This window comes from Gnatocerus cornutus, chromosome 9 (assembly GCF_029298725.1).
Source record: "Gnatocerus cornutus isolate USDA-ARS CGAHR chromosome 9, icGnaCorn1.1, whole genome shotgun sequence".
Taxonomy (NCBI): Eukaryota; Metazoa; Arthropoda; class Insecta; order Coleoptera; family Tenebrionidae; genus Gnatocerus; species Gnatocerus cornutus.
Window position 1 is genome coordinate 15247971 of NC_142241.1, and position 12963 is coordinate 15260933.

General features: G+C 40.4%; 5 protein-coding genes across 5 annotated transcripts; 2 read left to right on the forward strand and 3 right to left on the reverse strand.

Moving 5' to 3' along the window:
• Positions 1-123: 123 nt before the first annotated feature.
• LOC148169192 (facilitated trehalose transporter Tret1-like) lies at positions 124-1848 on the reverse strand. The gene is made up of 2 exons (XM_088045363.1): positions 1625-1848; positions 124-1579 (listed from the first exon to the last, which is right to left on the reverse strand). Exons 1-2 carry the CDS (start codon positions 1671-1673, stop codon positions 252-254), a joined length of 1377 nt encoding a protein of 458 aa, XP_087901489.1. The 5' UTR covers positions 1674-1848; the 3' UTR covers positions 124-251.
• A 602-nt stretch (positions 1849-2450) lies between these two features.
• LOC148169193 (facilitated trehalose transporter Tret1-like) lies at positions 2451-4166 on the forward strand. The gene is made up of 2 exons (XM_088045365.1): positions 2451-2575; positions 2622-4166. Exons 1-2 carry the CDS (start codon positions 2533-2535, stop codon positions 3947-3949), a joined length of 1371 nt encoding a protein of 456 aa, XP_087901491.1. The 5' UTR covers positions 2451-2532; the 3' UTR covers positions 3950-4166.
• Positions 4167-5252: 1086 nt separating this feature from the next.
• Positions 5253-6785, forward strand: LOC148169194 (facilitated trehalose transporter Tret1-like). The gene is made up of 2 exons (XM_088045519.1): positions 5253-5345; positions 5397-6785. The coding sequence occupies exons 1-2, from the start codon at positions 5288-5290 to the stop codon at positions 6719-6721; spliced, it is 1383 nt and encodes a 460-aa protein (XP_087901645.1). The 5' UTR covers positions 5253-5287; the 3' UTR covers positions 6722-6785.
• Positions 6786-7726: 941 nt separating this feature from the next.
• On the reverse strand, positions 7727-9136 carry LOC148169195 (facilitated trehalose transporter Tret1-like). Its single transcript, XM_088045982.1, has 2 exons — positions 9094-9136; positions 7727-9048 (listed from the first exon to the last, which is right to left on the reverse strand). The coding sequence occupies exons 1-2, from the start codon at positions 9134-9136 to the stop codon at positions 7727-7729; spliced, it is 1365 nt and encodes a 454-aa protein (XP_087902108.1).
• Positions 9137-11463: 2327 nt separating this feature from the next.
• LOC148169196 (uncharacterized) lies at positions 11464-12958 on the reverse strand. The gene is made up of 4 exons (XM_088044984.1): positions 12761-12958; positions 12488-12715; positions 12296-12445; positions 11464-12258 (listed from the first exon to the last, which is right to left on the reverse strand). Exons 1-4 carry the CDS (start codon positions 12956-12958, stop codon positions 11464-11466), a joined length of 1371 nt encoding a protein of 456 aa, XP_087901110.1.
• Between the last annotated feature and the right edge of the window lie 5 nt (positions 12959-12963).

Sequence of the window (12963 nt, forward strand, 5' to 3'; positions counted from 1 at the left end):
TGCTACATTATTCTGCGGTTTATCAACCATAAACGTTAAAAGCAGACAAACTGTACACTTTGATAAAACAATTCCATTAAAAATATGGTATAATCACCTCATCACATGTAAGAAAATTTCAAATTTGACGGTCCAGAATTTATTAGTTGCAAAATAAAAGTCATTGCGTGGAGGACAGGAAAAAATAAATAAAAACAAAAACAGATATACAATAAATAATACTAGAAAATATCACACTCGACATTAAAATATCACCATTTCTCTAACATCTCCTGTATTTCCTGGAAACTCTTCTCCTTCGTTTCCGGAATAAAAAACATCGTGAAAAACCACGAAATAAAACAGAACCCGGCAAATAACCAAAACGTCTCTCCTTCCCCTAAAATCACCTGTAAATCCCCGAAAAACTTGGTAACAAAAAACGACGTCGTCCAACAAGAAAACGACACCAACGTCGCCGCGTACGATTTCACGTTCGTTGGAAACAATTCCGAAGCTATTGCAAATGGTAGAGGCCCCAGACCGACGTTGAACGCGATGATGTAACTAACGAGACTTAAAATAGGTAGCCACGAGATCGAGTCAACATTGTAGTCGCGTGATTTAAGAAAGAAGTAAACTCCGAAGACTAAATGAGCGAGAGTGACTCCCGTTATGGAGATGAGCATCAAAATACGGCGTCCCCAACGATCAGCCACGAAGGGGGTTCCAAAACTCGAGGAAAAAATCACAAGACCTATGATAATAGAAGAGAGTTCTGGTGAGAGGACGTCGGAACCCGCAGCGGTGAAGATTTCCTGGGTGTAGAATAGTACGGCGTTTATTCCGGAGAGTTGACTGAATATGATCATAATTAAAGAGATGTAGAGGGCTTTGCGGTAGATTGGGGTTTTCAAGAAGTCCCAGAATGTTACGTCGTCAACATTTTTGGCAATCTCTGCTTGGATCTGTTCGATTTCTTTCTCTACCACTGATCTGTTGTGCGATCGAAGCGTCATCAAGCTCTTTTCGGCGCGTTCTTTCTTATCCTTCACGATTAAGTAATATGGAGACTCCGGCGCCACCATGAAGAACATAACAAAGAATGTTGCTGGAATACAGGAGAGGATGATGTTGAACCACATCACCGGAACGTACGGACCAATGGCGTACGGTATCAAATTTCCGAACGTCCAAAAAATATTCAAAGTCGCTGAATACATCCCACGATTGGAGTCTTCAGAGATCTCTGCCAAGTACATGGGGAGGAGAGTATAACCACCCCCGAGAGCCACCCCTCCGAGTAATCTTGCGAAGTAGTATAAATACACCGTTTGGGAGAAAGCGAGAGTTAAGTACGAGATGAAGTGAGGAACCGCGATGCAAAGAAGGCCAACTTTTCGTCCAAACTTCTCCGCGATGAACCCGTAAGGAAACGGACCGATCATTGCGCCAATGTTAATCAATGAACCAATCCAAGAGTCTTCTCCGGGGTTGATGGGACGACCGAAAGGGTTAGACGAGTCGTTTAAATACAGTTTGGGTAAAATGGGTGAAGTCCAAGTCAGGGTCATATCACCAGAAGTTGCCAGTAGGTCAACTGAAAGGAAAAGTTCGACCTTTAAAGGTACCACTAATTACTCACCTGTTAAAACAGTGACGAAAGCGTAACTTATTGGTACAATATTGTACATTTTTAATACTTATTCTCGTTTTTAGTAGATAAATTGGTACATTGTTATCACGGGATGTCACTCGCGGATCATTATTTATCACATTTTACGGTTTGAGTTACTATTTGAAATGTTAATAGAACCACAGCGATAAGCTTTGTTTATATTCTGTGATCAGCTTCGTTCGCTCTGCCGCCGTTTAATAACTGTTTTAGTTCAAGGCGAACTTGCCCCCACACCAGTTCGCAATTATCAAAGTGAATATTTTATTAATTAAGCGAAAAATCAGCAATTTTAAAATTCGAGGTTGACGCGGTACCACCCTCTCTATACCTGTTCCGGGAAATTGGAAAAAATAATACCAACCGAAAAAGAAACTTCAAATTTTTTTCTAGCTGTAACGAAAATCAAGGTTTTTTTGGAAGGAAGTACAACCATCCGCCACCATTGAGGGTTCCTATTATTTATGTTAATTGGAGACAAGAAGAGTAGTACCGTAAGAAGTTGAAGTTTCCTTAGAATTCGTCAAAATGTGATTTGTAAATAGATTTGTTGTGGAATGCGATAATGTCCACTTCAAGTTCAACAGAAATTCATGGTCACAGTACGAATTTTCAATGTTGCTTTATAATCAGTACTATTTATTTTCATTTTTAGTACTGAGTTTCCGCCGCAATCAAAGCCGGAATGGCCCGACCGACCAACACCGAAAATAATCATAACGAAAAAAAATGGACACGGGTGATTAAAGATCCTCACTTAACATTGCTACTGATAAAAATAATTGACAATCAAATTACATTATCTCCTACATCAGAAGATAAAATTGCTGAGCACAGAGTTATTGTCAAATATTTATTTCCAATTGCAAAGTTGCAAAATGTTCAAGTTCTTCAGTTACGCTCTCCTCACGGTCTTCACTGGTAAGTTTTAAGAAAAATGGAACCACCAAATGAACGTGGCTTTCAGTCGACCTCTTGGCCACGTCAGGGGATATAACCATGACGTGGACTTCACCAGTTCTGACTAAACTCAATGATACTGATCCCGATGTTAATCCTCTTGGTCGTCAGATCACTTCAGACGAAGAGTCCTGGATTGGTTCTTTGATCAACATTGGAGCTATGGTTGGTCCGTTTCCTTATGGTTTCATCGCGGAAAGGTATGGGCGAAAAATCGGACTTCTTTGTATAGCAGTGCCTCATATCACGTCTTACTTAACACTGGCGTTTTCTAAGAGTATTTACTTGTATTATTTCGCGCGTCTTCTTGGCGGACTCGCGGTTGGAGGAGGTTACACTCTCCTTCCCATGTACGTGGCGGAAGTCTCCGAAGACGCAAATCGTGGAGCGTTTTCATCAACTCTCAACATCTTCTGGACTTTTGGTAACCTCATTCCGTACGTTATCGGGCCTTACACGTCCATCATGTGGTTCAACATTATCTTGGCGTGTGTACCAACAAGTTTCTTCGTGTTATTTTTACTCCTAGCTCCAGAGTCTCCTTATTATTTACTCGTGAAGGATAAGCCGGAACTTGCGAAGAAGAGTCTGATGACTCTTCGGTCGAACAATGAGAAGAAGGTGGACGATGAAATCAAACACATCAAAGCCGAAATCGCCAAAAACGACGACCACGTTTCATTCTTAGAATTCTTCAAGTCAAAAATCCATCGTAAGGGTCTCTTCTTCTCCGTGATCCTCGTCGTCGCTCAACAACTCTCCGGAATCAACGCCGTCTTGTTCTACACCCAGGAAATCTTCGACGCTGCTGGTGCAAACGGTCTAAAACCTGAAATCTCTTCGATTATCATCGGTCTTGTGATTTTTGGTTCAAGTTTCTGCACCCCTTTCCTAGTCGATCGGTGGGGTCGGAAAATCCTTTTAATCATCTCCATGTTTGGTACAACCATCGCTCATTTGGCTTTCGGAGTTTATTTCTATCTCCAATCCCAAGGCAACGACGTCTCTGCCATTTCTTGGCTACCAATTCTTAGCCTTGTCGCTTATATCATCAGTTTTAACAACGGTTTTGGACCTCTTCCTTGGACCGTATCTTCAGAACTCTTTCCGACAAATGTAAAGTCGTACGCGGCGACGTTGGTATCGTGCTCTTGTTGGACAACTTCGTTCTTTGTCACCAAATTCTTCACAGACTTGCAGGATGGGATTGGACGTGGTGAAACGTTTTGGTTGTTCGGCGGCTTCTGCTTCGTGACTCTCATCTTTACGATTTTTTACGTGCCGGAGACAAAGGGAAAGAGTTTCCAAGAGATACAGGAGATCTTGGAACGGTAACTTTCCCGTAATTACTCCGATAAGAAAACAATAGCATTTTGATAAGTGTCAAAGTGGGCGGTGCGTTGGTTTATGTACAAAAATATGTTATGCAACCAGTAATTCGCTATTTGTGTACACACGCCTTTAGTATTCGTACGAATTGATGCTTAGATTTATCATTTATCGTATTTTGATTTGTTGTAATCGTTGTTAATAAAAATGTGTTAAAAAATTATTAATTGATTACCCACTCACCCCGAATCAGAGGGTCATCAAAAATATGTCGGTTATGTCTAAAAATTGTATTAGTTGCCGAAATTGAGCACTTATCGCTCGTGTAGGCATAACCGTTGCAAACCGAATCCAATTCAATAAAAGTGCATTTGTTAGTACAGTAGAAAATGTCCGTCTGCGTTTTCAAGTAAATAAAAATACAGGTAAGTTTACAACAATAATAATATTACAAGAACCGATTAATGAGAATGTTACTGATAAGATCTGATCTAATAGTTTTGTTATGTATGTTCATTCATAACGAGATAAGCAAAAAGTAACACTTCATTGCTTTTCCAAATACAATTTTCTCACTTAAATTTAAATTTTGACACGTGTAGGACGAGAGGTAAATTCCATCAACATCGCAATCTTTTCCAAAGATCACAGTTTCATTTTTATCTTTAAACCTATTTTATTCGTTAGGGTGACGAGGCCGCACAGACACACCGAGTCATAGTGATGTCATCTCTGTAACTATAGTAGGTTTGCAAATGTTACAATGACGGTGTTGTGTGAATTAAGCTTTAGAGTACAAAAGACGATCAATGTAATGTGTCAAAATTGCTTCTGACGTAACGTTAATACACAGCAATGTTTATGTCAAAATTGAGAAATGTCAAATTCTGGAGAGAAATATGATGCCAACCTTGCCATCTTAAAATGTCCAAAATTAATGCATATTTCACCAGTGCTAACTTGTTCTATAATCCATTTCAAAATATTTCATCTTTCAGTGGGCGTTGAAAACTTAAATTTATGTTGAGGCCATTGTCAAATTTAGTATTTTTTTTACTCACTTTAGTATTGATTTGTCTTCTCTAAAGTTGCACAATTTTCTTTATTTCTATCACAGTTTAGTATCAAAATTGGGTACAAAATCTCAACAATAAAAATAAACAAATCCTTCTGGACTAACTGGAATTAAGGAAATTTTAAATAGACTTGTAGAATCTCGTCTTAATCCAGCTTATGGCCAACCAAAAGATCAATCACTGACAGAGTGATCCCACTTATCTCCCTCCTTATATAAACTTGCCGCTTCCATTTCAATTCACTTTATTGTATTGAAGATACTCCATCATGCAGCTTTCTAAAATCTTCCAATTCTTCAACTACACCTTCCTCACTGTTCTAACTGGTAAGTCTAAAGATCATAGCTTCTTTTCATGACTAACTCTTTCTTCCTTAGTCGATCTACTGGCAACTGCTGGTGACATCACCCTCACTTGGACATCACCGATCATCGGTAAACTTTCGAACGACACCAGCGAGAATCCGTTTGGTCGCCCCATCACCGACGACGAAGAGTCATGGATCGGTTCCTTGATCAATATTGGCGCAATGATTGGTCCATTTCCCTACGGATACATTGCAGAGAAGTTCGGGAGGAAAATTGGACTTCTTTCGACGGCGGTACCGTTCGTGGTGTCTTTTCTAACTCTCGCGTTCACCGATAGTATCAACTTGTACTATTTCGCGAGACTCTTGGCTGGGATTGCCGTTGGGGGCGGCTACACTTTACTTCCCATGTACGTGGCGGAGATCGCTGAAGATAGCAACCGAGGAATGTTATCAGTAACTTTGAATATCTTCTGGACTTTTGGGAATTTAATACCGTACGTGATCGGGCCGTTTACTTCGATACTTTGGTTCAACATCATCCTGGCGTGTATTCCGATGGCTTTCTTTATCTTCTTTTTATTGTTGGGGCCTGAATCTCCTTACTACTTGCTCAGTGTTAATAAAATACCGGAAGCTCAAAAGTCGCTCTTAAAACTACGAAACAGCGACGAGAAGTTGGTGGAGTCTGAAATTGCCTACATCCGTGGAGAGTTAGAGAGGAATAAAGACAACACCTCGTTAATGGATTTCTTCAAAACCAAGATCTACATGAAGGGACTCTTCATCTCTTTAACGTTGATTCTCGCCCAACAATTATCTGGTATCAACGCGGTGTTGTTCTACACCGAAGAAATTTTCGAAGATGCTGGAGCTAACGGTCTCAAACCAGAAATCTCATCCATCGTCATCGGTCTGGTGGTGTTTTTCTCCAGCTTCGGAACTCCCTTCTTCGTGGATCGTCTTGGAAGAAAATTGCTTCTTTTGATTTCGTTGTTGGGAGTCAGTATCGCCCATGCTGTGTTCGGTGTGTATTTCTTCCTCAAGAAATCACAATTTGACGTCACTTCAATCTCGTATTTGCCCATCGTTTGTCTGGTGGTCTTCATTATAATGTACAACATTGGTCTGGGTCCAGTTCCATGGACGTTGTCTTCGGAACTGTTTCCAACAAGTGTTAAACACTACGCGGCGGCTTTAACGGCGTGGACCTGTTGGACCGCTTCATTTCTTGTAACGAAATTCTTTAAGAATCTCAACGACGCCATCGGCGAAGGAGAAACCTTCTGGTTGTTCAGTGGGTTCTGCGTCGCCGGATGGATCTTCACTCTCTTAGTTGTGAGAGAGACCAAAGGAAGGAGCTTCCAGGAAATCCAAGACATTTTAGATCAATAAGTTATTTTTAGATGTGTTATATTGTTCGAAAATAGACTAATTTATTTATTATCTGATCTGTACACGGCCGATTAACAATAAAAGTATCTATTTATGATACTAATGTGAGTTATTTTTGGGCGGATGTGATAAATATAGAACTCAAGTACTGAAACGTGTTTTTTTAGAAGTGATTACAAACAACACAATAGAGACAGACTGTTAAAGGTCTAGTTACTTTGTATAAAAAATATCAATCAAAATTGCATCCTAGCAGATTAAAGGTTTAAAATTATTAAGACCACATACATCAAAAAGTGACAATCTGTCTGAGACTTCTTGAAGATGCGCCTTCCGACTGGATAAAAAGCTTTTGCAGCACAATGCATCAATGCATCAATTAATTATTTCGATTCGAGAGTTTTATAAGACCGAATGCTTATGTAAAACAGCGCGAGAAAAACGATGGTAAAAAACGCATCTTTTTATTTGTCCGAGTTTCGGAGTTATCGAGGTTCGTACATAAAAAAACTACAATTTACTATCCGCAAATTTAAACCCTAAAGTAATTTGCAATCAGCAAGTTTGTCTCATGTCTCAAAGATTTTCATGTTATAATAAAAACAATTCAAAGGAAAAGTGATAACGCGGTCGGAATATCAGCTTTGATGTACAAGTAAAACTGTCTAAGGAGGAGTGTTAATAAAGCGGTTCATTCTGGAAATATAACAGCTCAATGTTCAGAGTTTTTGAGTTGCAAGTATTTTAAGTTCACCAATCAGGGCGCATCTTTCTTAATGCATCGGCAATGTTTTGTTACCAAGTTACTTGCAAAAAGTTTCGATTGCATTTATTGCATGTAAAAGTTATTTAAGATAACTTGGCAACAAAACATTACTCTGCGATAATTGGTTTGGGTTGCAAATGTCCACTTTGAATGTTATTTGCTTATTGTTGTCATCTTGTAATAGTTAGTGAAATTCCCCAAATAAAATACTTTCGTTTGATCCCGTCTTTATTATCTATTCATTTCTCTAAAATTTCTCTAATCTCCTCGAAAGTCTTCCCTTTCGTCTCCGGCACTAAAAACACCGTAAACAGTGTCGCCACCAAACACCATCCAGCAAAAATCCAAAAAGTCCCTGCCTTTCCCACAAGCTCATTCATATCGTTGAAGAACCTCGTCACAAGGAAACCCGAAAGGAAACAAAATATCGACACCAATGGTATTCCCATTGGTTTAATATTAACAGGGAAGAGTTCTGAAGCGACTGTCCATGGTAAAACAGCAAAACCCAGATTATAAAACGTGATAAACAGAACTAGAGTCAAAACTGGCAACCACTGAAACGCTGAAACATCAACTTGGAGATTATCTTTGAAAAAAAAGTACGCACCAAAACACGCCAAAGAGAACATCATTCCTAGAGATGAAATAATGAGAAAGACTCGACGCCCGGATCTGTCGGCGATGAAGGGGAAAATTAAACTGGTGAAAAAAAGGACCAACCCGACGATTATTGCGGAGATTTCAGGTGGTAGATCAGAACCTACGACCTCGAAGATTGTCTGAGTGTAGTACAAAACTGCGTTAATTCCAGCGAGCTGTTGGAAGGCGATTAGAGCTAATGAAATGTAAAGAGACTTCACGGTTGATTTGGAGCGGAAGAGGGCGGTGAAGGTTGTCGTACTTGCGTTTCGTACAGTCGTTTGTATTATTTCTATTTCCTTTGCCACTTTGCTTCTACTTCTGGATCTTAGTTTCATGAGAGAGTCTTCGGTTTTGGTAATGTTCCTATCCACCAAGTAGTACGGTGACTCAGGACCTATAACGAGGAATAAAAAGAAGAAGAGAGTTGGGATGACTGCCAGAGTGGCATTAAACGACTGTATGTCCAAGTACGGTCCGATGATATACGGGATTAGACTCCCGAAAGTCCAGAAGATGTTCAACAGTCCCGTTAGCATCCCTCGATTGGATTCTTCAGCGATTTCTGAGATGTACAACGGTAGGATTGAGCATCCAGCGCCTGACGAAATCCCAGCAATAATCCTGGCGGTGTAGTACCAATAGACGTTGTGTAAAAATGCCAGGATGAAAAACGAAACGATAAAAGGAATTGCGATACATAGTAGCGACACTTTGCGGCCGAGCTTCTTCGAAAGGAGACCAAACGGTAGAGGACCAAGAATGCCACCGATATTAAGTAGCGATCCAATCCATGATTCTTCGGTTGATGATATCGGACGATTTAACGGATTTATACTGGCGTCGGTGGAGTGAAGTTTTGGGAAAATTGGAGAACTCCAGGTGTTAGTTAAATCACAGGCAGTGGCCAAAAGACTTACTACAATGTCAGATGTAAAATTACGAAGAAGATTACTTTTTTTACCTATGAGAACTGTTAAAAACGTGTAGGTGCAGAATTGGAACATCGTGAAGACTAATTTTGAAAAAGTTGTTATCGTATGTAAGAGATTAAAAACAATGTAAATGAGATTAATGAGGTTTTCAATGTTTACTTGTGAAGTCAATGAAGAATAGCAATCCATTGAATTCTGCTTTCATAAACAGATAAGAGAGTAATAGAACGGCTTTTTTAAGATAGTTTTTGTTCGTTGCGCAACAACTTATAAATACTATTTGTATGTATTTAGATGTGGCGAAATGGTGGATGCGCCCAAGGACTAATAAAATGTTGGCGAAACACATGACCTTGAAATTTGTAACCTTGATTATTAATAAATACAACTTTTGTTAAAAAAATTGTTTCGTATGCGCAATACGTACAGAACTCTCAACCTTTTGTACGGGAAATCGTATTTTTTGCACCTGTTCCTGGACTAGTTATTAAAAAGCTCGCGGTCGCCTTTGATTCTTGTGTCAAATTTCCCATCTCGTTAACTTTTAAAATAGTTGTGATTCATTGCTATTAACTTCTCTCCATCTCTATAGCTTGTGGCGATGTCACAGAGAAAATTAGGTGCATAACTAAAATATCCAAAGTACGTCTTTATATTGTAATTAGTTGGAATGCGCTCATTAGAATTAGAAAGTCGAGAAAAATGTCAAAAATATTAAGTAAAAAATCAAAAATTTGGTCTCAAAATGTTCGGAAATTTACCTGACTCTTATTATGAAGACAAGTTTATTATCGCACTTTTAAAATACCGCAAAGTCGTTACAAATCAAAGAAATTCAGACACTTATAAACGACCCTAGAATAGTTTCATAGTTCCCAGCCACCCCTCATACAATTTCAACGTACTTTTCCCTTCACATTGGTCAGAATTATACCTGAGCAGGTAAAAATAATTCAGAGGGTACATTCACCCTCAAAAGGTCCAGACAACCCCACACCCATTAAAACTCACCTGGTTATGACGCCGGGGATGAATTCCAGCACTGAAACACAGAAAAATGAGTTCACACCTCGAATTCACAATTTTCACAAAAAATGCGCCATGTTTAAACAATTGCCGGTTGTTGATTGGCAACGTGATTTTAGTGAAAAAACGAAGAACCTCGATTGTTTTGAAATAACTACGTAAAATAATTGATTTGATTAATGGAATGATAAAAGGGGGAAATAATTGATAAGGGTGTAATCAGGGTTGATTTAGGGGTAGTTTCATTGTTGCGATAAATTTTATTCGAATTTGAAATGGGAAATTGTGTCGGCGAGGTTGGCGATCCTGGTCACCAGATTCAAACGTCAAGTTCGCAAATTGCGTTTTTTCCGGTCAAGAAACGTGTTTGATTTCAGGTTAAGGTGAGTAATTAACGGTTTTTTGCGTATTTCTATTTAATCAATTTAAGGCGGTTGCTAGGTTATGATTCGGCGTGATAATTTTAAGTAAAAACGTGTCCTCGGTCAATTACCGTTGATTTTCTCGAGGAATGCGGGCTAATTGCTCGGAGTGTACCTGTCCCAAACAAAAAAGACGAACCCCAACCAGGTAAGCGTAATTTCGCGCCAAGGGGGCCTCCGCTCATGCGCACATGAACCGTCCCGCCATGTTCCCGCCATTGTTGTCTCATTCTTTCTTGCATTTCCATTTGCTTCGCGAATTCCGATGGCTTCAGCACGTGGTAAGTGTTTGTTTTTGGTGAAATCTATTCTAATCTCACGTTTTATCTTCGTCGCTTGCAACGTCCCCGATAACGGTCGTGTGTTTGGTGCTTGTTATTGTCGAATTTCCAACAACGCCACTTAACCTTGCTTGAATTCTTGGTGTGAGCCAGTGTTCCGTCTATTGTTTCACTGAATTTCAATTGTGACTAGATCGAACACTCGCTTGCAACATGGGTTTGGCCGACGCTTTGGGACCATGGATGGACGAGCAACAGGTGGAAGAATATAGTCGGATTTATTCTTCTTTGGTGATCTAGTTGTATGAGTGTTATATATATCATAAAGCTGGTTCAGCAAAGCAGATTGCATTCGACTGTACCTCGAGGGACCACCGACGCTAGTTAGGGAATCTGGCTTGAAGGAACTTCTGGTGTGATATGTATTTTATTAATATATCACAGCCAGTAGTTACCTACGAAATGGATTCCCGATGGCAACGCCTTGGGGCTAATTTCGGGGCGCGTGAGTCAGAAAAAAAAAACACGCTGAGGTGGCCACATTCCTGGAAACCCGAGGCCTCAAGGTCGAGGTAAAGAACCACCGCACTGCTCCCATTCGTGGAATTTCAGCTTGTTAATGTAATTGTTTTTGTACTAGAAAAATTACCAAAAACTGTCCACTAACTCTTTATTTCCTTTCCTCAGTGCAATCGCAATCATAATGCCCACAAATAACGCAGTAAATTCCAGGTTTCTTCGTAAACTTATCTCTTTTCTCCTCGCCCTCGGTCTGACACTCCTCGGCCACCATTTTCACCTCTTCAGTGGCCGCAACTTTGGGCCCCTCCAGACTTGCAAGATACGCATTCAGAACCTCGATGGTGTCACAGTTGCAGTCAGCGGAGCCACATTTGCACGATTTACCAGCGTACAACTCCTCACAAATGCATTGTTCCATACCGCAACCGCAGCAACAGACGTCGTTCGAAGCCCCACAGATGCACCCGTTGACTTCACACCCACATAAACAAGTGGTTGATTCGCAAATGCAGTCTTCGATGCGACAACCACAAACGCACAGATCAGTGGGACACACGCAATCATCACTGCAATCGTTGTTTGTCTGAGGGTCGATTTTACAAGGATTTAGGGTTGTACAGGCGCAACCTGGCTGGTTGCAGCTACAAGAGCAGAGTTCGGGTTCAGGAAGTGGTGACTTTTCTTGAGCTTTCGGAGGCGGTGGTGGTTCTTTGAAGACGCCTTCAGGGGCTTTTTCTACAGGTAGTATTGTATCTTTGACTAGGCTCGGCGTCTTTGTATCCACTTTCATTAGCTTCTCCTCCTTCACTCCTTCACTTGTCCTTTTTCCCTGGACCGAAGAGCCTCTGGAACTAGCCGCACTGGTCATTTGCTTCGTTTTTTTCGCTCCTTCAGCTGGGTGTTGTGATCGAGCGGTTTGCAAGAGTTTCGCGGTGCGGTGCATCTGAGACTTCATATCCATTTTAGCTACAAGAAAAAGCTGAGTTTCTGGAGGTTCCAAAAAATATTTTACGTTGTTGACTCTTTGGTTTCCACGTATTCAACTTTTTTATTTCTTGGACTTCCTCCTTTTTGTCGTATTCGTCGTCGAAACTCGGAGGACATGGATCACACGGTTTTGTGTTCACCAACTAAAATAACATCTTATTGTTGAAAATAAAAGTTTCCTTCACTTTGATTTGGTCGAGTTTGCGTCTCTGCAAATCTTTGTAGATTTTGAGCCACTCCCCCTTCTCCTCCTCAAGTGGACATTTAGCTTTCGGAGACTCTTTCTTCGAGTTTTTCTTAGTTTTGAGCAACGTGCACTTGAGAGGCTTTGCGTTTTTGGGTAAGACGCTTTTCCAGAAGTTCATGCATTTTTCCATGTCTGGATCGGAAACATCGGCGTCAAACGTGAAAGTCTGGAACAACATTAAAATCCCTAATCTGGGAGCGTGGGTACGAACTTTGTACGAGGACTCCCCGGAGTGTAAACTGCTTTCGTTCCCACATTCAGAAAACGAATTATTAGTGGAGTCGGGAATCGTCTTCAGGAGTTCTTTGGTGATGGTTTCGTTGTAGCAAATCCGGTCGCCTGGGTGGATACATTTCCGGTCACACTGCCCTTGTTCGATTTGAATTTCACTAGTTTTGCCTTCCGACATTTTTT